The sequence below is a fragment of the Pagrus major genome, chromosome 18, assembly GCF_040436345.1.
Source record: "Pagrus major chromosome 18, Pma_NU_1.0".
In the NCBI taxonomy this organism is placed as follows: domain Eukaryota; kingdom Metazoa; phylum Chordata; class Actinopteri; order Spariformes; family Sparidae; genus Pagrus; species Pagrus major.
Window position 1 is genome coordinate 10,751,976 of NC_133232.1, and position 22,766 is coordinate 10,774,741.

General features: G+C 41.6%; 1 protein-coding gene across 1 annotated transcript in view; it reads left to right on the forward strand.

Moving 5' to 3' along the window:
- Positions 1-22,766, forward strand: part of enpp6 (ectonucleotide pyrophosphatase/phosphodiesterase 6) — a 97,797-nt gene that overhangs the window by 67,373 nt on the left and 7,658 nt on the right. Inside the window, exon 6 of the mRNA XM_073486271.1 lies at positions 18,481-18,618. Within this exon, the coding sequence (XP_073342372.1) occupies positions 18,481-18,618 (138 nt within the window). The remainder of the gene's footprint in view (positions 1-18,480; positions 18,619-22,766) is intronic.

The following is a 22,766-nucleotide window of genomic DNA, read 5'->3' on the forward strand; positions in this document are numbered from 1 at the left end:
ACCTTCCGATAAGAAGACGCTGGCTCTACCCCTGAGCCACAGCCGCCCAAGTGCATGGAGGAGATACCAGGAGTCGGCCCGTTACACAAGGAGGGCTGGACAGGGCCATAGAAGGGCATCAAGCCAGCAGCAGGACCGGTATCTGCTCCTATGTTAGAAGGAACAGGAGGAGTACTGCCAGAGTCCTACAAAATGAATTCCAGCAGGCTACTGGTGTGCTGACCAAACTGTCACAAACAGAGACTCCACAAGGGTGGCATGAGGGCCTGACGTCCTCCAGTGGGACCTGTTTTCACAACCCAGCACCATGCAGCTCGATTGGCATTCACGAGGGAACACCAGAATTGGCAGGTCCACCATGGCGCCCTGTTCTCTTCACAGATGAGAGCAGGTTTACACTGAGCACAAGTGACAGGCTTGAAAGAGTCGGCCTCATGAAGCCAGAGTGTGTAGGCAGCTCCTGGATGACGAAGGCATTGATGCCATTGACTGGCCCTCTCATTCCCCTGACCTAAATCCAATTGAGCACCTATGGGTTATGTATCGGTGTATTGATGCCAGAAGAAGAAGATCACCCAGGATACCATTTGCCGACTGATCAGGAGCATGCCCAGACGTCAGGAGTGCTTACAGGCACTCAGGGGCCATACACACTCCTGAGTCAAACTATTAGTTGCTGTGATAAAATTCAAAGTTGGATCAGCCTGTGATTTGAATTTTTTACTTTGATTTTCGGTGTGATTTTGAATCCAGCCCTCAATGGGTTGATGATTTTGGTTTCCATTGACCGTTGTTACATCATTTTTTTGTACATTAGTAAAGATTTTCAACTTGAATCATTTGTTCATCAAGATCTGATGTGTGATTCAAGTGCTGCTGTTCTCAAATCACTGTAAATCACAGCCTTGTGGGACTTACTACTTTTTTAAAATGGTTACAGCATACACAGGTTTCACAAAATAACACACAGCCAAAATAAAATGTTATAATTTATTGATAATGAATAATAATTCTTCCACCTCTGCAAATATGCTTGCTAAAACTAAGAAGCTGTTCAAGGCCTGTGAGGCTCACACTGTGGATGCATCTCGACTAACTGGGAGAGGAGGACAACCAGGACCGGTGAAGGTAGAGTGTGCATAAATTAAACAACCACTCTGAAATAAAACGACGGCCAGGGCCAGGACAGAGGAACAAGAAAGCATGAGAACCGAGATGAACGCCCCGGGAATGTGACTCATGCTACCCGCGTGAGCCGCAACAGGAGAAACAAGAGACCTGGGAGAGATTACTACAAGCGAGAGAGCGCCCCATATAGACTACATGAGCATATTTCACTTCTACACTGGAATATCAATGGATGGACTTGATTTCAGTCCATGGCAAACTGTGATCTCAGAGTATCCATTTTACAGTCAGTTAATGGGGATATTGTCTCCCTAAATGACACTCATCTTCAAGGGGAAAATGTCATTGAGCTGGAGGGGTATGCATGGTCTGGTTTAAACAGGCAGTCAGCAGCAGGGGGTGTAGGGCTGTTAGTGAGGTCTAGTTTATTTCAAGATTATAAGATTGAAATTATTCAAAAAGTTCATGGTATTATAGGCCTTTCATTTCAACACAAGGTATCCAGATACTGTTTTGTTATATTTTCTTGTTACCTTCTCATTGGAGAAAGATGCATTGTCTTTCTTTTGCCAAATGCTAAGTCAGATTTATCAGCTTACTAAAGTTGATGCAATTCATATATTTTTATTTAAATGCTATAATTGTAAATGTGCAGGATTTTGTCCCTGATATTGACTATATCCCCCAGTGAATTGCCATTGATGATTGTTTTAATAAACGGAGAAATTAAGGTACTGCCTGTTTTGCAGATAGTAGAAGATAAAGATTTATTTAATTTGATTGGAGACCACTGTCTATTACCAGATCATTCTGTGCTGTACATGAGGTTTAGAGTTGGTGATAGAATGCAACTTCAAGCTTTTGTAACAGCTAAACAGACTAAAAAGCAAGTGAAACGATCCGTGCCTGATACTTTTTTAAACTCAGATATGGGACGTACAGCTATGTTGAAACTCACTGACATGTAGCGTTCTCACCACATGTGAGATATTATTAAGCACTCGTTAGAAAGGGCACCACCTCCATTGATTAATCAATCAATTGATTAATCAATCAATTGATTAATCAAATGAATCAGTCTTATATCTAAAAGTTGTACATTTTCATTACATTGACCTCCATCTCCTCTCCACTCTTGTCAGTTCAGTCCTCCACTCTGGCTGCCAACATTCTGCCCCATACACACCAATGTAAAAATGTAAAAGTGGCTGAAAAATGATGCATTTTTTAACTGTGACTTTGCAAAAAGTATGATTGCTATGAAAAAGTTGGATTGATGTGAGAAGGTCCTGAACTTTCTGAACATTTCAAAGTTTGAATGGAGTAGTATCTGGAAGCGTGAATGAGTCAGTAAGTTTTGAAAATGGTTGAAAAAGTGTAAAAAAAAATTTAACTTACAGAGTCGTTAAGGACACGTGTGAGCTCTGAGTTTCAGAGTCATTAGGGCCACTTGTGGGTCATTGATCCAACCAGCCTTCATGTGGGTTGCTAAAGCTAGGTGAGCCCAGGTGTCTGGGGAGGGAACCTAGTACAGCATTGTAGGTGGGCGATAAGTAATGTCTTAGGCCACCTCCTCTGTTCAAAGACGGTCGTTCCAGTTTGACATAGATGGATTCCTTTACTTCTCTTTCAAACCATCTGTCTTCTCTGGCCAAGATGTTTACATTGTTGTCCTCGAAGGAATGATTTTTCTCCTTCAAATGTGCATAAGTGGCCCTTACAACACGTGTCCTTAATGACTCTGTATGGTCACACCCACACAGAGTTTAAAAGCCTGCCAACTCCCCTCTAGTTAGTTAGAACTGAAGAAGCCCCTTGGATGAGAGGTGAAAAGTCTTCAAGAAACTGAAACAAGTCCAGTTGCCTACGATGCAGCACTTAGACTCTCTTAATATAGAAGGCCCTAAGGGTTCCCTTGTGATTTATTCACTGGTAATGTTTTTTGTAAAACAAAAATGCTCCAATAGAGTGGAACAGGCCGTCCTATATCATAATTTAGGTGCTGTTGCTTATGCTGATGATTGAATGTCAGAAATGTGCACCTCAACATGAACCATTTACCAGGCTGAGATTGTAACACTGTCATGACAAATCTCATAGAATAGTAAGAGATTTAGAACAAGTGTATGAAAATGCAGGTGGGCAGGCAGGCAGTCAGGGATCATGTGGACAAGTGCGAAAGAGGTAGCATGGGGATATGAACAGACGGACAATGAGTCGACACACAGAATATAAAAATGTTCTTTGATCATGAAGCCAAAGCTAACTTTCCTGGAATTTTCCCACAGTCTTCCCAGTTCACACATTTTTTTTCTCGGGTGCACTGTTGATATATTTTGCTGTCATTCCTACTTTGTTGAGCAAGTGCTGCCCAAAATCAGTAATGACCTGGTCATTTTTTTTAATTCTTCAACAGGATTGGGATTCATAGCACTGACAACTTTCCACAACTGCTTGCTCAAGGCACAGGACCTGTATATGTACACAGAGCCTTTCCAGGTTTTGGTTTGACTGACTGGGGCTTGGGTTTACAAACTTGCACATGTTGCCAAAGAATCTTTCTTGTAAAAAGTCCTTGGCAGTACGCACAGTGCATGAAATCACTTCCCTGCACTTCTTTTGGTGGCCATTTAAATGGGACAAGTTGCCCCTCCCCTGGCTCCATTTCGCAGCATTATGAGCATAGTTGCCTCTGTTATGAATGTTATCTAGCAGTTTTTTTCTCTCTCTTTGGAACTCTTTGGAAAGCTAATAGCTCTTGCCATATCCACTTTATCTTTGTGTGCACTTTCAAGATGTCTTACCATTTTGGCATATGGCTTACTACAAAACACACAATAGTGTCTTTTATTATAGACTCTTAGTGTTATTATTATTATTATTATTATTATTATTATTGGAAAGCACCAACAACTTCACTGTCATTGGGATCCTGACCTGAGCAGGGCTCTTCTTCTACAGTGATGTCAGATGCAATGCAGTTGATGTCCAAGTTGGGTGTTGTGGTGTCACATACAGTCGGTCTTTCTGAATCACGGTCATTTAATACATCATCAAGAAACCAGTGTTTTGTTTGTTTGGGTTTAAGGGTAGCATCACTGTCCTCAGTTTCCAAGTTGGTATCTGGAATATATTCATCTTCACCTACTGATGTAGTGTCATACGGCTCAGAGTCTTCCAGACATGTGTCTTTCATCTAAAAATAAATAAAATAGGTCTCTTAGACCTAGAACAATTCTACAATGTTGATCCAGCCATTTCATTGAGAACTCACTATGATGCCTTTTTGTCCATCACAGTAAGGGTAAAATACTTTGATTTTGGAAATCTTTCCAGTCTGTAAACACAGGCAACATCTTCAGTCATTATATTGAAATCAGTTCAACAATAAGTACAAAACATATGAAGCTGAATTTGATCCTGAAATTCTTTGAGAAAGGCAGATAATTTTTGTTTTAAAATGTATGATATATACTGTACACCATATAATATGACTTGGAAATAATTTTAAAGAATTTACATAACAAAAAATTACATTTGAAATTCCTATAAACTAACTATAAGAATAAAGATGTATTATGTACTGAAAGGCAGAGCCTAAAGTGTGTAAAAGAGTGTTGGAAAAACATACCTTTAAATCATGAAATATGAAAAACAATTGATCAATTTGATGTAAACACTGCATAGTATTCAGTTAGACTAATGCATTTTCTTAAAGACATAGCTCTAAACTTAAATACATGGAAGCATAACAGACTTCAGAGGAAAAGAAACACCACCAAATTCTACTGTAATATGTCCTACAGATCTGTCAACTTTTGTCTGCTTTCACACATCCTGAAAACAGGAAACTTAGTGGGGACATTTCACACACCATGTTGTCATCCTTTACAGAGACCAGTCTCCAGGTTATCAAATACTTGACAAAAAGTTTGTACTCAAACAGAAAAGTAAAGGTCCTCTGTGGGGACGTTGTGAATGTCCCAGATTAGAGCCATTGTTTTGCCCAAGGGAAATGTCTACAAAAGTTCACATCAGTCCTAAATGTCCCTTAATCATCTGCCTTTACATTACATTATACTGTTTGGCAGACCTCATTTACAATAGATTGAAAAAGATGACCTTGATATATTTACTTGCTTAAAGACAACAACAGCAGCAAAAGAAGACTCACATAGACTCTAGAAGTAAACATTAAGTAATGAGCAGCTGCTTGGAGTGTTCTTTTATCTTCATGGTGTAATTGTAGCCGGGAATACTGAATAACCAGTGACTGGACGTTCAGACACCGGTGTCCTTATAGTTCAAAACACTACAATCACTTGAGACACATTCACTGCACTCAGGTGATCTCCATTTCACTAATTGTGAGACGACTAGCACCAATTGGCTGGACCTCTGTTGAATTAGGTCAGTCACTTTAAAGGGGGTGAATACTTGTGCAATCATCTATTTTACATTATATATTTTTAATTAATTGACATTACTTTGTAGAAGTCTTTTTTCACTTCACCATGACCATGATTCCATTTAAAAAAGCAATAAAAGGGGAAAAAGATTAAGGGGGTGAATACTTTTTATAGGCACTGTAGCTTCCTCAATGTAATTTTTGTATTCTATATTTATGTTCTTGACTGTTGCAGTAATTTGCCTTCATTTTTTTGCACCAGACACCAAAGCAAATTCCTTCCTCTAAAAAAGGAATGGCATTTTAGTGTCCACTATTGCACTGATATTTTTGTAAATTTTGTAAACTTTGTATTAAATGGCTTTTTAATACTTAAAAACTTAATACTAAATACTAAAAATATTTTGTGTTCACAATTATTGAAATGAAACATTCCAACCTGCTGGAAAGGCTTTTGTGCCGGCTTTACTCAAATGTAGGTTACAATGGTTGTTCAGTATGCCTGCTTACACAGACCTGTGTTTGTTACAACAATAGACTGAGCTGTTCTCAGAATTTAGTATCAATGTATACCTCCAATCTCCAATCCATTGTATCTTGCAATTATTGTGTAAGAAAAGGCATGGTCAACATATGGGTAAGTAAATACATCCATAGTAGAAATTATTTCCGTCCTTACAATTTTAACAACTTGAAGCAATTAATTTGCAAAGAAACAAATGAAATACATAAAATAAATAACAAAAAGGGTTTGAGCTACACATTGAGAAGTGGGGAAATACTGCCCCCTATTCATTTGAAGTACAAATAGGTCCTTTAAACCACACATCAGATCTTGATGAACAAATTATTCAAGTTGAAAATCTTCACTGATGTACATTGTATAATTTGTTTAGAAAAAAATGACATAACAATGGTCAATGGAAACCAAAATCATTAACCCAATGAGGCTGGATTCAAAATCACACTGAAAATCTAAGTAAAAAATTTAAATCACAGGCTGTTCCAAATCATAATATGACTCGGTAGTGTGTATGGTCCCTGTGTGCCTGTATGCACCCCCGACAATGTCTGGGCATGCTCCTGATGAGTCAGTGGATGTTGTCCTGGCAGATGTCCTTCCAGACCTGGATCAGGGCATCAATGAGCTCCTGGACAGTCTGTGGCCGTACTTGGCGCCATCGGATGCATCGATACATAATGTCCCATAGGTGCTCAATTGGATTTAGGTCAGGGGAATGAGAGGGCCAGTCAATGGCATCAATGCCCTCATCATCCAGGAACTGCCTACCCACTGTGGCCACATGGGGCAGGGCATTGTCCTGCACCAGGAGGAACCCAGGGCCCACTTCACCAGCGTAAGTTCTGACAATTGCTCTGGGGATTTCATCCCAGTACCTAACAGCAGTCAGGGTACCATTGACTATGACATGGAGGTCTGCCTCCAGACCTCCCCACACCATCACTTACCCACCACCAAACAGGTCATGTTAGATGATGTTACAGGCAGCATAATGTTCACCATGGCATCTCCAGACTCTTTCATCCCCATCACATGTGGTGTGTGAACCTGCTCTCATCTGTAAAGAGAACGTTTATTCAGAAACATGCGCATTAGTAGCCTGCTGGAGGTCATTTTGTAGGGCTCTGGCAGTGGACCTGTTCCTCCTTGCACAAAGGAGCAGATACCAGTTCTGCTGCTGGCTTGATGCCCTTCTATGACCCTGTCCAGCTCTCCTCGTGTAATGGTCAGTCTACTGGTATCTCCTCCATCCTCTTGAGACTGTGCTGTGAGAGACAGCAAATCTTGCGACCGCACGTATAGATGTGCCATCCTGGATGAGCTGGACTCCCTGTGCAAGAATAAGAAGAGATGGCCACCACACTTTTGCCTCTCAATTGCACCTGTTCACCACTTTCATTTGCACCAAAGCATGTGAAATTGATTCGCAATCACTTGTGCTTTCTAACTGGACAAATTGATATCAATCAATCAATCAATCAAAGCTTTATTGTCATTTAGCTGTACCAACAAAAGTAGTGCAGCAAAAATGAGATTACGTTTCTCCAGGATCCCATAACACGAACACAATAAATACACACAATATATTACTATAGTAATTTAAAACTAAAATGCTCCAGATCAGCAGTTCAACAATCTAACAGCTTGCGGAAGGAAGCTGTTGATTAGTCTGTTTGTTCGACCTTTTAGACTCCGGAACCATTTTCCTGATGGGAGCAGTTCAATGAATATGTGGAGAGGGTGGAAGGGGTCCCTGACGATGTTCAGTGCCCTGCTCCTGCAGCGGCTTAGGAAGAGTTCTTGGACAGAGGGGAGGGAAACTCCGATAAGCCTCTCAGCTCCTCTAACTATTCTCTACAGGGCTTTTTTTTCTGACATACTGCAGCTGGAGTACCATGTCAAGATACAATATGTCAGAACGCTCTCCACCACACCACTATAGAAGGTCTTGAGGATGCTGATGGGGAGAGAGGCTTGTTTCAGCTTCCTCAGGAAGTACAGTCTCTGCTGGGCCCGTTTCGTGATCCCTGAGGTGTTCTTATTCCAGCTTAGGTCATGCGAGATCTGCACTCCGAGGAACTTGATGTTCTCCACTCTCTCCACTGTGTGGCCACTGATGCTGAGAGGAGCGTGCTCGGGCTGTGACCTCCAGAAGTCGATAACAATTTTCCCGGATCCAGAGACATGTAGTGGTGTTCAGGCCAAGTAGGAGGAGTTTCTCCATTAGTCTCTGGGGGATGATGGTATTAAATGCTGAGCTGAAATCAATGTGCAGGATTCTGGCGTAGGTGTCCTTCTGGCCCAGATGGGTGATGACTGAGTGCAAAGTGGTGGATATTGCATCCTCTGTGGAGCGGTTGGGACGATAAGTAAACTGGTGTGGGTCATGTGATGCAGGGAGGCTGGCTGTGATGTGTGGTTTCACAAACCGCTCAAAACACTTCATCACAATTGGTGTCAGTGCGACGGGGCGGTAGTCGTTCAGACAGGATACAACTGATTTCTTTGCTACTGGTATTATAGTGGATGTTTTGAAGCATCTGGGGACGATGGCCTGACTGAGGGAGATGTTGAAAATGTCAGTCAGGACATCTGCTAGCTCACCAGAGCAGGTTCTGAGCACACGTCCCGGGATGTTATCCGGGCCTCCCGCTTTCCGTGGGTTGACCCTGGTTAGGGCCCTGCGTGTGTCTGCTGCGTTGATGGTGAGGACTGGCCCGATAGATGGTAGAGAAGGACAAGCCCACCCTCTGGTTGTCGGGTTTGGTGCTTCAAAGCGTGCAAAGAAGTTGTTGAGCCTGTCTGGAAGAGAAGCATCATCGTCGTTGACCCCCTGCCTGGACTTGTAATCTGTCAGCGCTTGGACTCCCTGCCACATCCGCCTGGTGTTTCCTGTGTTGCAGAGGTGTCCCTGGATTTTCTCTGCATCGGCGCCTTTCGCAGCCTTGATTGCCTGTGAGAACGCAGACCTGGCTGAGCAGAGAGCAGTCATATCCCCCGCCCTGAAGGCTGCATCTCGGGCTGTCAGCAGCGAGCGCACCACCGTAGTCATCCAGGGTTTTCGGTTGCAACGCGCAGTGAAGGTCTTAATTACAGTGACATCCTCTGTGCACTTTGCAATGTAACTGGTTACCGCCTCAGCATACTCTTCAAAGTCTATGTGATCTCCCTGGGAGGCTGCTGTCTTAAAAACATCCCAGTCCGTGTGCATGAAACAGTCCTGAAGTGCTGAGTCTGCCCCCTTAGGCCAGGTCCTGATTTGTTTTTTCACTGGCCTGCTGCACTTCAGTAGTGGTTTGTAAGCAGGCACCAGCATAACAGATAGATGATCAGAATGGCCGAGGTGAGGGCGGGGCGTTGCCTTGTATGCATCTGGGGAGTTTGTTAAACCAGGTCCAGCATGTTCTCCCCTCTGGATTTAAAGTCCACAACTTGCTTGAACTTCGGGAAAACAGCCTTGAAACTGGGGTTGAAATCCCCTGCCACCACTATAAAGCTGTCCAGGTGTTTAGTCAGGAGCTTACTTATGGCATCATGTAGCCCTCCAAGTGCCTCGTTAGCATTAGCTTTAGCATTTGCACTAGGATCTATGTAAACAACGGCTACAATCACTATGGTGAAATCCCTCGGCAGACAGAATGGCCGGCATTTCACGATGAGGAACTCCACCAGCTGAGAGCAGTGTTTAGTGGTTAACATGGCATTTACACACCAGTCTTTGTTGATATAGATGCACAGACCCCCTCCTCGACTTTTACTGGAGGTAGCTGCATCTCTGTGCGCCCGGAAAGCCGTCATCCCCTCCAGCTGTATGGCCACGTCTGGGATATTGTCCTGGAGCCATGTTTCCGTGAAAGCAAACGCACAGCAGTCTTTCCACTATCTGTGGGTTTCTCTCAACAGACGTAGCTCATCCAGCTTGTTGTTGAGGGAGCAGACGTTGGAGAGTAGGAGCGACGGTACTGCTGGTCTGGAGAGGTTAGCCTTTAGCCTAGCATGGATCCCGGCTCTCTTCCCCCTCTTATGTTTACGTTCACACCGCTTCCGCCTTCTCTTCTTACGGTTGGCTGGCTCCAATAAGATCCCGTGCTGGCGTAATATGTCCAAATCAAAACCAAGCGTCATAGTTTTAGCAGCCTGCGTTACTCTGATTTTTAGTAAAGTCTCTCGGCTGTAAATTTTGCAGACTGAACGTCTGAGATAGGTAGGACACCCAAAACTTTCACTCTCGCTGATCCCTAGAGGGGCCGCTGCATCCATGTGTGCTGCCGCCATATCCCTGAAGTTTAACTGACTTGGTGTTATATTGTGGTATACTGTGAAGTGTTCCCTTCATTTTTTTGAGCAGTGCATATATCCTCATTATAAACTCTATGCCCAAATACCTAAATCATGCTGTAATTACAAATTGCATATAATGCATTATTTGACCTAAAATGTACTATACTTACACATTACTATACCGAATTATACTCCAATTAGAACCAAATAGGAGATCCTCAGACACTATTACATACAGTTATACAAATGCAATTCCATATCAGATCCAAAACAGAGGCTGTTTTATTCCAGCAGGACACCTACCAAGCCATTATCTTAGCATTAGCTTGTAGCAGGAGAAGCCCAGTAAGGTTGATAAACTGGATTGAAGAGGTCTTCTGACAATGCCTTGACAGGCCAGAGCTGTTTTGCACAATTTTAAGTGGGTGGTTTGATGTTATTGCTGATCAGTGTATAGGGTAATTTCATTTGCCAGGTGTTTTTTGTGTGGCAGTTTTGTGTGTATCAGTTTTTTGTGTGTTTTTTATTTTGCGATACAATCAACAGATACACACTCTTACACAGCTGTGTGGTGTATTATTGTGCAGATAATAAGACAAAAAAATAAATAGCCTCAGTAATCATAACAATACCCCCTATCTTCATATACAGATGTCTCTACTTGTATATGACGTGCTTTCTGCTACATTACCACAGTGATGCCGCAGCGGTAAAAGGAGGGGCTGCACTTGATAACTGTAGACGCTAGGTGGCAGCAGAGTGCTTGAATCCTGATGATGACAGTAAAATCCTGATGACAGGACTTTATACTCCGTTTGACCACAATGTGCCCAGCAATGACACAGTGGTGCTGTCCATATTTTGGCTGGTTGACTCCACAGAAAGTGGATGTATGCAGTCTAATGCAACGTTAATATGACTGCTTCGTCAGATATTTAACTTTAACAGCTCTTCTGTGAACTAAGTTAAATGAACTTAAGATGTGTCACGTTAAGTTACTGTTTGATATGATGCTAAATACAGAATTCAGTTATGGCGGAAAGTAAAATGGCCATCATTGCAGCCATTAGATGTTTTTGTAATGTCTCCATCTATGAACCCTTAAGATTCACAAGCTAAGGCAGACACATTTCAATCAGTAGAGACTATTAATAGAAACAAAACAAGTGAGAGGATATGATGTAAGATACATTTTTTTGTGAACAGAAGGAATAGACTTTGGCACTTAGACCAAAGTTGGTCACCATTGGAAGCAGTCTTACATACTGACGTATATAATAATTTTCGGTATAAAGGAACCTTCCCCCTGGAGTCTAGACACTGGTGGTGGTAGTAAGGAATGGAGCTTGATGTGGAACAACTTCAACAACTTCTGATCAGAGGGTTGACTGCTGATGGCCAGGCATCCCAGATTGAGATGGTGAAAGGGAGGAGGAGGGTTGCGATGTCTATGCGATACTGAAATGACAGAGAGAGAGCTCTGGAGAGGTAAAGCTGGAGATCTTGATTCTACTGGGCATGTCGCTGTTACCTGTGCAACGCTGTTTTGTTCCATCCTTTACACAGCTTCATATCCCACTGGGAGTGTCTGAAGGAGTGTCATGCCTGCTTGATGCTGTTGACTTGCTCAGATTGTGTTTATTGAGTAATTTTTTTCCTTGATTTTTGTGCCTCTTCTGTGGTTGAATAGGCATCATAGTGAAATCATTTCATTATTTGTCTATTTTCAGTCTGTTTCCTGTTAATTTTTATCTCTTAATTTTGTGCTTTATATCTCAAGGGTGTTATATTGTTGTTTTTATGATAATACAAAAAGTAAGAAAACACAGACAGAGGGAAAGGTCTCTTCAGATACAGACACCACCAAAACTTCTTGTGGGTCTCAAGTGATGATTGAGTCTATACAGTGTTTTTTGTTTGTTTTTTCAAGGAAAATTCATAACACATGAATAGTATATGAAGGGATATTACATAGTATACATTCAGTGTAACAATATGGATCAGTGCAGCTTTTTTTTAACAGAGGTTGTATCTGAATTTTGTTAGTACAGTTTTGATAAATCATTACATGAACATATCTGAACTAATAATATCCTCGATAACACAAGTTATCAGAGCCTAAAGCATCAATCTGACTATGAAGAGGTTGTAAACTTTTCAGCTGACCCCATAACAGTATATTTTAACGGTATATGTCTATCTTATCTCCAGCTTATTGAAGTACAATATATCTCTGATCCTGTCGCATGGCCACATCAGCACATCAAATATTGGTTGCCAAAAATGAAATACACACACTCACAAAACATATGAATTAGAGCTGCTTGGTTCTGCTTGCAAAGGTTTTGGGATGAGTTACTTGGGATAGTTTAACTTTGGTACAGTGCAACTGATGGAAATTTTTAAACTGCATAACAGTATGCTTCATACATATTGAGGATGAATATATTCCCTTCATCATTTTGGACCAAGTGAGTTCTGAGATTTCTATACACAAATCAGTCTCCAACTGGACTGTAAGAGAATCAAGGCTTGTCATGCTTTCTGTCATTTATAAAGGATATATGTCACCTATCTTTCACTTCCCAGATGATGTGATGTCATTGATTCAGTCTAGGAGTGTGTTTAGAGGCTGTGATCCTCTCACAGCCTCTAGACACACTCCTAGACTCAATCAATGACATCACAGTCATCACTGAGTGATATTTGATGATATGAAACTCCAAATTTGTTAATATCTAGAAAAGTGTGATCTGAGGATGTTGAATATCTGAACAATCTGCACAAAAGAGGCAAATAAGTTGTCTATGGACATGTCTTTGAATGAACAAATCCCATAGTTCAGCCAAGTACTGAATAGAACATCTGTCTCTGTCTGTCTGAGCTGTTTCAATATTTCTAAAGAATGAATAACAACTGGGTTAGAGGTATATTTGATAAAAGGCTCTGAATATGGTAGAGCATAATAAAGCAGATAATGAGGTGGTTTTGCAGGAGACCGTCTCTCTAGAATTAGCCAATCAGGTACAGCAGTTACTTCACTTCCTGCCATCCAATGGGAAATCTTTTTAATACTTGCTGCCCAATAATAGAATTGAAAGTTAGGTAGTCCAAGCCCTCCCTGCTGATGGGGCCTCTGGAGTATAGCTCTGCGTACGCGTGAATGCTTAAAGTTTCCTATCTAGGGAAATAAAAAATCATCTTTATTAATAAAAAGTCTTTATGGTGTTAATTCAACCTGCCAGGGGTAAGGGTAACAGATCCCAAAGATCAATTTATTTCTTTAGAGAGGACAGGAGAGGGGGGAAATTTGCTGAGAGGTTATTAAATTTGTGTGTGACCCAGACACTAAGATATTTTATTTTGTCCATACACAATTTAAAAGGCTTTGTATGGACAGACAGGGATCTCTTGCTGCCAAATTTATGACCATCAATGAACTTTTTTGTATATTTACTTTATAGCCAGAAATTTTGCCTAATTCACACAAGAGATCAAGAACTATAGGACGAGATGAGGAGGGGTTGGACAGCTAGAGTAATAGATCATCAGCAGATAGCAAGACTTTATGTTTCACCCCTGCCCTTATAATACCCTTTTCGCAGATTTTTGTTGCAATTGTGATTGCAAAAAGAAGGGGGGACAGTGAACACGCCGTCTTGTCCCACGTGTGCAAGAAAGGTGATATATTATTATTAGTACATACTGCTGCCATTGGTGAATTGTATAGGGTTTTTATCCACGATAAAAAAAATGGGACCTGTATCCAAATTTCTCAAGAACATAAAATAAATAGTCCCACTCCACCAAATCAAAGGCCTTCTCAGCATCTAAAGATATAACCACTTCCGGTTTGTTGGGTGGAGAGGGATCATAGATGATGTTATACAGGCGCCTGATGTTGAAAGAAGATTGTTGTTTTTAATGAAGCCTGTCTGGTCTGGTGAGATTATGGTTGGAAGAACCGCTTCAAGCAATCATTTTTGCAATAATTTGTCTGTCTACATTGAACTTTGAAATGGGAAAACAAGAGCTGCATTCTTGTTGATTTCTGTTTTGTTTTTTTCAGAGTGAGTGATATGGTAGCTTGTCTTAATGTTCAGGCAGTGAGCCAGCCAACAGTCATCATATACAGAATTTAGAATGGAAGAAAGTTATTTTACAAAGTGGGATACCCATCTGGGCCAGGGAATTTTCCACATTGCATACCCCTGATGGCCATCACAATTTCTCCAGTTGAGAACAGGGACTCCAGTTCTGCTGCCATCACAGGGTCTATAAGAGGAGTCTCAACATTTTGGAAAAAAGATTAAAATAAGTGACCATCCTTCAGAAATTCAGATGTATACAAGTTACAATAGAACCTCATAAAGTATGGGTTAATGACAGAGTGGTCCATATGGACCCGATTCATCCCGAATCTCAGGGACTGCCGGACCAGCTGCTTTTTGGCGAAGTAGGTGCGCAAGGATCCTCCCTGTTTTATCTCTATACTCGTAGTATGTATGCTGAGACCTGATCAGGAGACTTTCAGGTTTTTGCGTGGTAAGTAGGTCAACATTTTTTTGTAGGAGTAGTCATTCTTTAAAGTCATCAACTGATGAAGATGCTGCTATTTGTGAATCGAGATCCTATCATATCCGATTAGATATACAGTTGTGCTCATAAGTTTACATACCCTACATTCATATTTTTCAGAGAATATGAATGATAATACAAAAATGTTTCTTTCACTGATGGTAAGTGGTTAGGTGAAGCCATTTATTATCAAACAATTGTGTTTGCTCTTTTTAAATCATAATGACAACAGAAACTACCCAAATGGCCCTGATCAAAAGTTTCCATACCCTGGACGTTTTGCCCTGATAACATACACACAAGGTGACACACGTGTTTAAATGGCTACTAAAGGTAACCATCCTCACCTGTGATCTGTTTGCTTGTAATCAGTGTGTGTGTATAAAAAGTCAGAGTTTCTGGGCTCCTGACACACCCCTGCATGTTTCATCCAGTGCTGCACTGACGTTGCTGGATTCCGAGCCATGGGGAAAGCAAAATAATTATCAAAGCATATGTGGGAGAAGGAAGTTGAACTTTATAAAACTGGAAAAGGGTATAAAAAGAAACCCACAAATAACTTCAGCTGACATAAAGGACTCTCTGAAAAAAGTTGTGTGGCTGTTTCAAGATGCACTGTTTCAGGCTGCATGGTCGAGTCGCCAGAAGAAAGCCATTACCACGCCAATGCCACAAAGCAGTCCGCTTACAATACGCCAAACAGCACAGAGACCAGACTCAAAACCTCTGGAATGAAGTTATTTGGAGTGATGAGATCAAAATTTAACTTTTTGGCCACAACCATAAACACTACATTTGGAGAGGAGTCAAGGCCTATGATGAAAAGTACACCATTCCTACTGTGAAACACGGAGGTGGATCGCTGATGTTTTGGGGATGTGTGAGCTACAAAGGCACAGGGAACTTGGTCAAAATTGATGGCAAGATGAATGCAGCATGTTATCAGAAAAAACTGGACTGGGCACTCATCAGCCCGGAAGCCCTGGGCTGGGATGTACTTGGACGTTCCAACATGACAATGATCCAAAACACAAGGCCAAGTTGACCTGTCATTGGCTACAGCAAGTTCTGGAGTGGCCATCTCAGTCTCCTGACCTCAATATCATTGAGCCACTTTGGGGAGATCTCAAACGTGCAGTTCATGCAAGACAGCCCAAGAATTTACAGGAACTGGAGGCTTTTTGCCAAGAAGAATGGGAAGCTTTACCATCTGAGAAAATAAAGTGCCTCATCCACAACTACCACAAAATACTTTAAGCTGTCATTGATGTTAAAGGGGGCAATACACGGTATTAAGAACTAGGTTACTTTTGATCAGGGCCATTTGGGTAGTTTCTGTTGTCATTATGATTTAAAAAGAGCAAACACAATTGTTTGACAATAAATGGCTTCACCCAACCACTAACCATGAGTGAAAGAAAAGTTTTCGTATTATCATTCATGTTCTCTGAAAAATGGACAAAAAATCACAAATTCTGCCAGGGTATGTAAATTTATCAGCACAACTGTATGGTTATTTTGGATTTTCCGTAGCTGTGCATTATAAGAGAAAATTTGGCCCCTTACGAATGCTTTAGTGCTTCCCATACTGTAGATGGTGACATATTTGGTGTTTGGTTAATGTCTAAAAAGAGATCAATCTATGATGAGATAAAATCTGAAAACTTTTTATCCGAAAGCAAAAGTGGGCTGAGTCACCATGGTCTCTAAACGGGTTCTGTGGCTGATAGATTAAGTGTCAGTTTATGGTCAGAAATTATGATCGCATGACAATCACATTCCTGAACTGAAGGGAGAAGACAGTTATCCATGAAAATGTAATAAATTCGGGAAAATGTTTTATAAACAGCCGAGAAGAAGGAATACTTGCAAACAGTGTGGTTAAGAGTACACAAATATCATCTATGCCTTAAGTATCAAGAAACAGCTGAATTGAAAGGGCAGCTGTAGAAGTTGGCTAAGTTTTATCAGAGCTACGGTCCAGGCTAGGGGCCAACGTACAGGTCATCTCTGCCTATAATCAGATGATCACTTAAGTCAGGTATTGGGGCATAGACACTAGCTAATATGACTGGGGTGTTATATACTTTAACTGTAACAATGACTTATCAACCCATAGGGTCTGCATCAATCTGGGAAGGGATGAAAGGCACATGTTCTAATAAGAAGTGCAGCCCCTCTTGATTTAGATTGCAACATTGAATGATAGAGTTTATCAACCCACCTAGTACGTAATTGTGGATGGTCAGACATATTTAGGTGTGTTTCCTGAAGGAAAGTAACATCCACCTTTAACTGATGTAGATGTGTCAGGACTCGCTTACATTTTACAGGATGGTTCATCTCCTTACATTCCAGCTCACAAATGGAATAGGACATGCAGCACTCCCTCCTGTGGTCACACTCTGTGCCATGACCAAAGATAATAAGTATATCTAAATATGAGTAGTGATTCACAAGTTAACATATCCTGGTCGTGCACAAGCAACTCTTGCTGTGTAGTCTGGGTACAACGAAATGTTTAAATCATTCACCTTCACTCGCCTCTTTTCTCTGGCAAGGGGCAGGATGTTGGAGCAGCCTTGAAAGTAGTGTAGATGGGCCACTGTGGCTCCTGGGGGAGCCCCTTGCTTTGGTGGTGGTTGCAGGATGCAATACGCTCATTGAGCAGCAAAGAGATTGCAGATGTGGTGCAACTGCCTTGGCTTTCTGGTACACCTACTATACGGATATTATTATGTCTAGATCTTCCTTCTAGGTCCTTGCATTTGCCCTCTAATGCAGCCACCTGGCCTGAAAGTTGTTGCTCTGTAAAGCCACAACATCATCTGAGCATCCAGAGTCCCTTTTCTATCTTCCCCATTGTGTTTCCCATCGCTACCACCTTGTTTTTTTTTATAGTTTAGAAAGTTTGGTTTTGGCAGCTTGTATCTCCACTTTGATAACAGACATTTCACTTTCAAGCACAGACTGGACCTCGCCCTTGAGAATAGTCACAAAGTCTGCTCAAAGTGATGCCAGAAGTTTATCCTTAGAGGCCATGATCTCAGATGGGCCTACCGCAAAGCAGGTGCTGGAGCAGGGTCACCTGTATCACACAATTCCCTGAAGGCAGACAGCGTGCTAACCTAACCAGCTGTTATGTTAGTATCAGATCTTTGTTGCTTCTTCTGGCCATGGTTTGTTTTTCCATTTGGTTATTGACTAAGTTGGATGAAAATCTATGGATATTTTGCATTTATATTAAGCTAAAATAAGCGAGTTCTAATAATAGACCCCTGCAAAAGTGCAGCCTACTCAATTTGTTTAAAGGAATCAACAATAAGTAATTGCTATGTACTCTGTGTCACTAACAACTTTTGCTAGGGAGGAAAATTCAAAACGAGTCCTTGACATGTGAAGGATCATTTATTTCTCGTTGAAACCTTCTGGCCAACCACTGGGAGTCACTAGGCTGTAACAATACTCATTTGAAGAACAGTGCTTTATAAGGTTTGATATTAAAATAATTCTAATAACACTGTTTTGTGTGTGTCTCTGTGCCTGTGTGTTCTATGCATAGGTGTATGCTGCATTGTCCCAGGTCCCAAACATGTGGGTTTATGCCACACAAGAGATCCCTGAACGTTTCCATTTCAAAGGAGGAAAGTTTGTTTCACCCCTGACACTGTTGGCTGACCCAGGCTGGTTTATCACTGAGGTAATATAATATATTTTACCTTGCAACAACACATTCACAAGGGAAAAGTGTACTTTACTTCACATACTGATTTTCTTTGTCAGAGCAACTACTTTAAAAGTGCATGTAAAGATATGAGTTGACACAGATTTACTCAGGTGGCCACATACTGAGACGATCATATGATAAATGCTTTTTTTGCCATAGAAGTAACTACAGATGTTTCAACTGTCTGTGAGTTTGAGCAGCTCAGTGATTTTTTCATCCATGTTGACTCAAAAATCAAAGGTTCCCTGTGGAGTTCTTAACCTCTGTCAGCACTATGGAACTTTTTTTTTTATTAGTGGATGCATGAGCATGCACATGCACTCAAACAAGGGTGATGTTTCCTGGGAATGGTTTCACACTATTCCATTAGGTCAGTGTTTTTCAACCGTGGGGTCGCCTGGAATTCAAATGGGGTCGCCTGAAATGTCTAGTAATTGATAAAAAAAAAATTACTGATAAAAATATTTTTATAACTAGTTATTATTCTTGTTAAAATTATGATTAAACACACCACACACAATGTTGCAGCCGTCAAATTGAAGTTATTACTTTCGTATTTGTTAACTTAGTTTTACAGTGGAAATGAATTGTTTATTCTGCTTATGATGGCCTATGGTATTGCTATGATTGTTTATATTATTGTTTTTGTTTTTTATGTCTCCCGGGGGCGTGTTGTGCGTAACAGGAGGATATATGGGTCATGTGATTGCGCGGCGGTGCATTGGAAAAACCTTGTTTGGTTAAGAGGCGGTGGTGGAAAACAGTTTTTTGACCACGTTATTTAAGTTTTTCGTTGCTATACAAGACTTTTTCGTTCTCTTTTGGATGTCTTAATAATTAAGCATACAGCTTGGAACGGATTTAAGTTGTTAAAATAAAAGTTAAGATTTTTTAAACCGTGGCGAGCGAATGTTAATGAAGCGTGAGTGAAGCAGACCACCCCTTCAACACCACGGCTTTTGACAAGAAAAGCCAACACATTTAAAGTAAAAAAACTCCATGGATTGAAGATAAAAAGAAGTTGTCTTCAAAGAAACAAAGAACACACATGCAGCGAGACAGTGGATGAAGTGTCTGCGGTTTGTGAGTACCGGATTTCATTCATTGATTATGATGGACCAAAAGGAGCCGCCGCACTCCGATTCAAACAAAGAAGCAGCGCAGCGCACATGCGCTCAATAAAAGTGGATATTGTTGCTTGCTGTGGGTCAAATATATTGATGCAAAGGTGGAATTCAACGTGAATAAAATATATCCACCTGCATGTTACGATGTCTGGCACTGGAAAGGCTGATGAGACGCTTCTGATAAAAACAATCGCATCACGCCGGGGAAAGCTTGGCGTTTTAACGCGCAAAAAGAATGAAATTAATAATCTGTTGGAAGCTGGGGAAAGTAAAGAGACAGTCAACAAACATGTTGAAGCTTTCAATAATTACTTGGGAGAGTTTATGGAGTTGCAAGTGGCTGTACAAAATCTCCTTTCAAGTGAAGAAGAAAAGGAAGCGGATCATACGGACTGGTATGAGCCTAAACTAATCCACTTTCAAGATTTCTTATTTGACGTTAAAGCATGGTTGGCTGGTGACGTGGAGAAAGAAACGGACAAGAGTGAGGTTGGAGAGGAGCAAGAGGAGCAAGAAGAAGCGAGTGCATTATTAGTGGGACCGGAGGATAGTGCGTCCCAGACCAAAAAATCCCCAAGCAAGGCTCCAAGCAAAGCCGCCAGCTCCTCCAGCGCATCCTCATCCTCCCGTGCATCTACTGCATGCTTAAAGGCTAAGGCAGAGCGAGCTGCTCTAATGGCTAAAGCTCAAGCCTTGGAAATGAAACATGCTCTTGACATAGAAGAAGCTCAATTAAAGACAAGGAGGGAAAAGCATGACGTGGAGGCTGAATTGGCTGCAGCAGAAGCCAAATTGAATGTTTTCATGGAGAGTGAATTATAACAGGCTGCACCTGCACAACCACCCTCATCATTAAAGCAACAACTAAAAACTTCACAACCATCAACATTAAAGCAACCAAAATCGGAAATTGTAACACTAATGTGCCAGTTTGAGGTTACTGGAACATCTACAGAGTACAAAATTCCAGTAACATCTAAAAAATCTCAAAACCCTCAAAGCTTTCAGCAACCAAATATTCAAGCTACACCATGTAAAGCAAAGGCTAAAAGCAAACACCTGAGTTATGACCAAGAGGATGAGGATGGATCCTCAATTTCAAATAAAAATACAATGGAGGAAAGTTGTCTCACTGATGTATTAAAGAGACAGAACGAAATAACTGGACTGCTCGTAAAGCAACAACAAGCAGCTCTTCTCCCTGCCAGAGAGATTCCTACATTTGACGGTGACACTCTGCAGTACCGATCATTTATTAAGGCCTTTGAGCAAGGCATAGAACGTAAGGTGGATGATGTGCAAGACAAATTGTTCTATTTGGAGCAATACACAAAGGGAGCACCCAACCAACTGGTTCGTAGCTTTCTCCACATGGACCCAGACACAGGGTTCAGAGAAGCAAAGGAACAACTTGAATGGCATTTTGGCAACAAAATGAAGCTGACATCAGCACACATGGACAAGGTCCTGCGTTGGCCTTCAATAAAAGCGGAGGATGGACCAGCATTGAGGTCTTATGCGCTGTATCTGCGAAGCTGCTTCAATATCATGAAAGAGGTGAATTTTATGGAAGAACTGGAAACACCATCTCACTTGAGGACAATTTTATCCAAGTTACCTTTTAAGCTCCGAGACAGATGGAGAACAATCAGTTGTGACATTCAAGATAAGAGCAAGCGACGGGCAAGGTTCAAAGATCTTGTCGAGTTTGTGGAAAGACAGTCACGAGTCGTGCTGGATTTTTTGGGGATATACAAGACATGACTGATGGGAAAGGGTTGATAAAAGCAACAAAAAGGCCAGCACAAAGACCCCCCTTTAAACCAGCCAGTAGGGGTAGCAGTTTTGCTACTGCGGTTGCAACCATGTCAGAGAAAACGCAGCAAGATGAAAGTAAACAAAGCAAACCCAAAGTCAACCAAGGGAAGTTAAAACACGATTCTTCACATCCTCTTGACAAACCCTGCCTCTACTGCAGTAAAGACCACTCCTTGGAGTTTTGTGGTGTCCTAAAACACAAACCTAACAAAGAGAAAATCGAGTTCATGAAAAGTAAAGGTCTGTGCTTTGCACATGAGCAAGTACTGTAAAAACCGAATGACTTGTCAGATTTGCCATCAAAACCACCCAAGCTTACTGCACATTGATAAGAAAGAAAGAGTGGAATCGTATCGCAACCCAAAAGAATCTGGAGAAGCAGCAAAGGTCACATCAAGCCTTGTGTCCCTGGATGCTGGCAGCCATACTGGGGCCGGTAATAGTGAATGCAAGTTGTCTATTGTGCCGGTTCAAGTAAAGCTGTGCAAGGGTACCAAGATTGTGCAGACGTATGCTTTCCTTGACCCAGGAAGCACTACAACCTTTTGTACAGAGGAGTTAATGACGGAGTTAAACACAAGTGGAAAAAGGGTGAAAGTTCTCCTTAAAACTATGGGGTGGGAGAAGCCTGTGCCCAGTTACAGAATTTCTGGAATGGAAGTGGCCGCGCTCAAAGGAAGCGCATTCTTGAAGTTACCAGACGTGTTCTCACAAATGTCTATCCCTGTTACAAAAGACAACATCCCTACAGAGGAGGACCTCAGAGAGTGGCCTTATCTGAAGGAGGTTGAACTAAAACCAATCAACGCAAGCATTGGGCTTCTGATTGGTGCAAATGCTCCAAGAGTCTTGGAGCCTTGGAAGGTCATTAACAGCGAAGGTAATGGACCGTTTGCTGTAAAAACCCTCCTAGGGTGGGTAATTAATGGCCCACTTGGGCACAGGGAGGACAGTGACATGAGGGATTGTCATCCTGCACGGGTTAACAGGATAGCCATTGCCAACTTGGAAGAGCTCCTAACCCAGCAGTACAACCAAGACTTTGCTGAACAGCATTACGAACAAAAAGAAATGTCAATGGAGGACAAGAAGTTCATGAGCATCATCTCGGACTCAGCAGTGCTTAAAGATGGACACTACTACCTCAAGTTGCCTTTTCGTGAGCCAGATGTGACC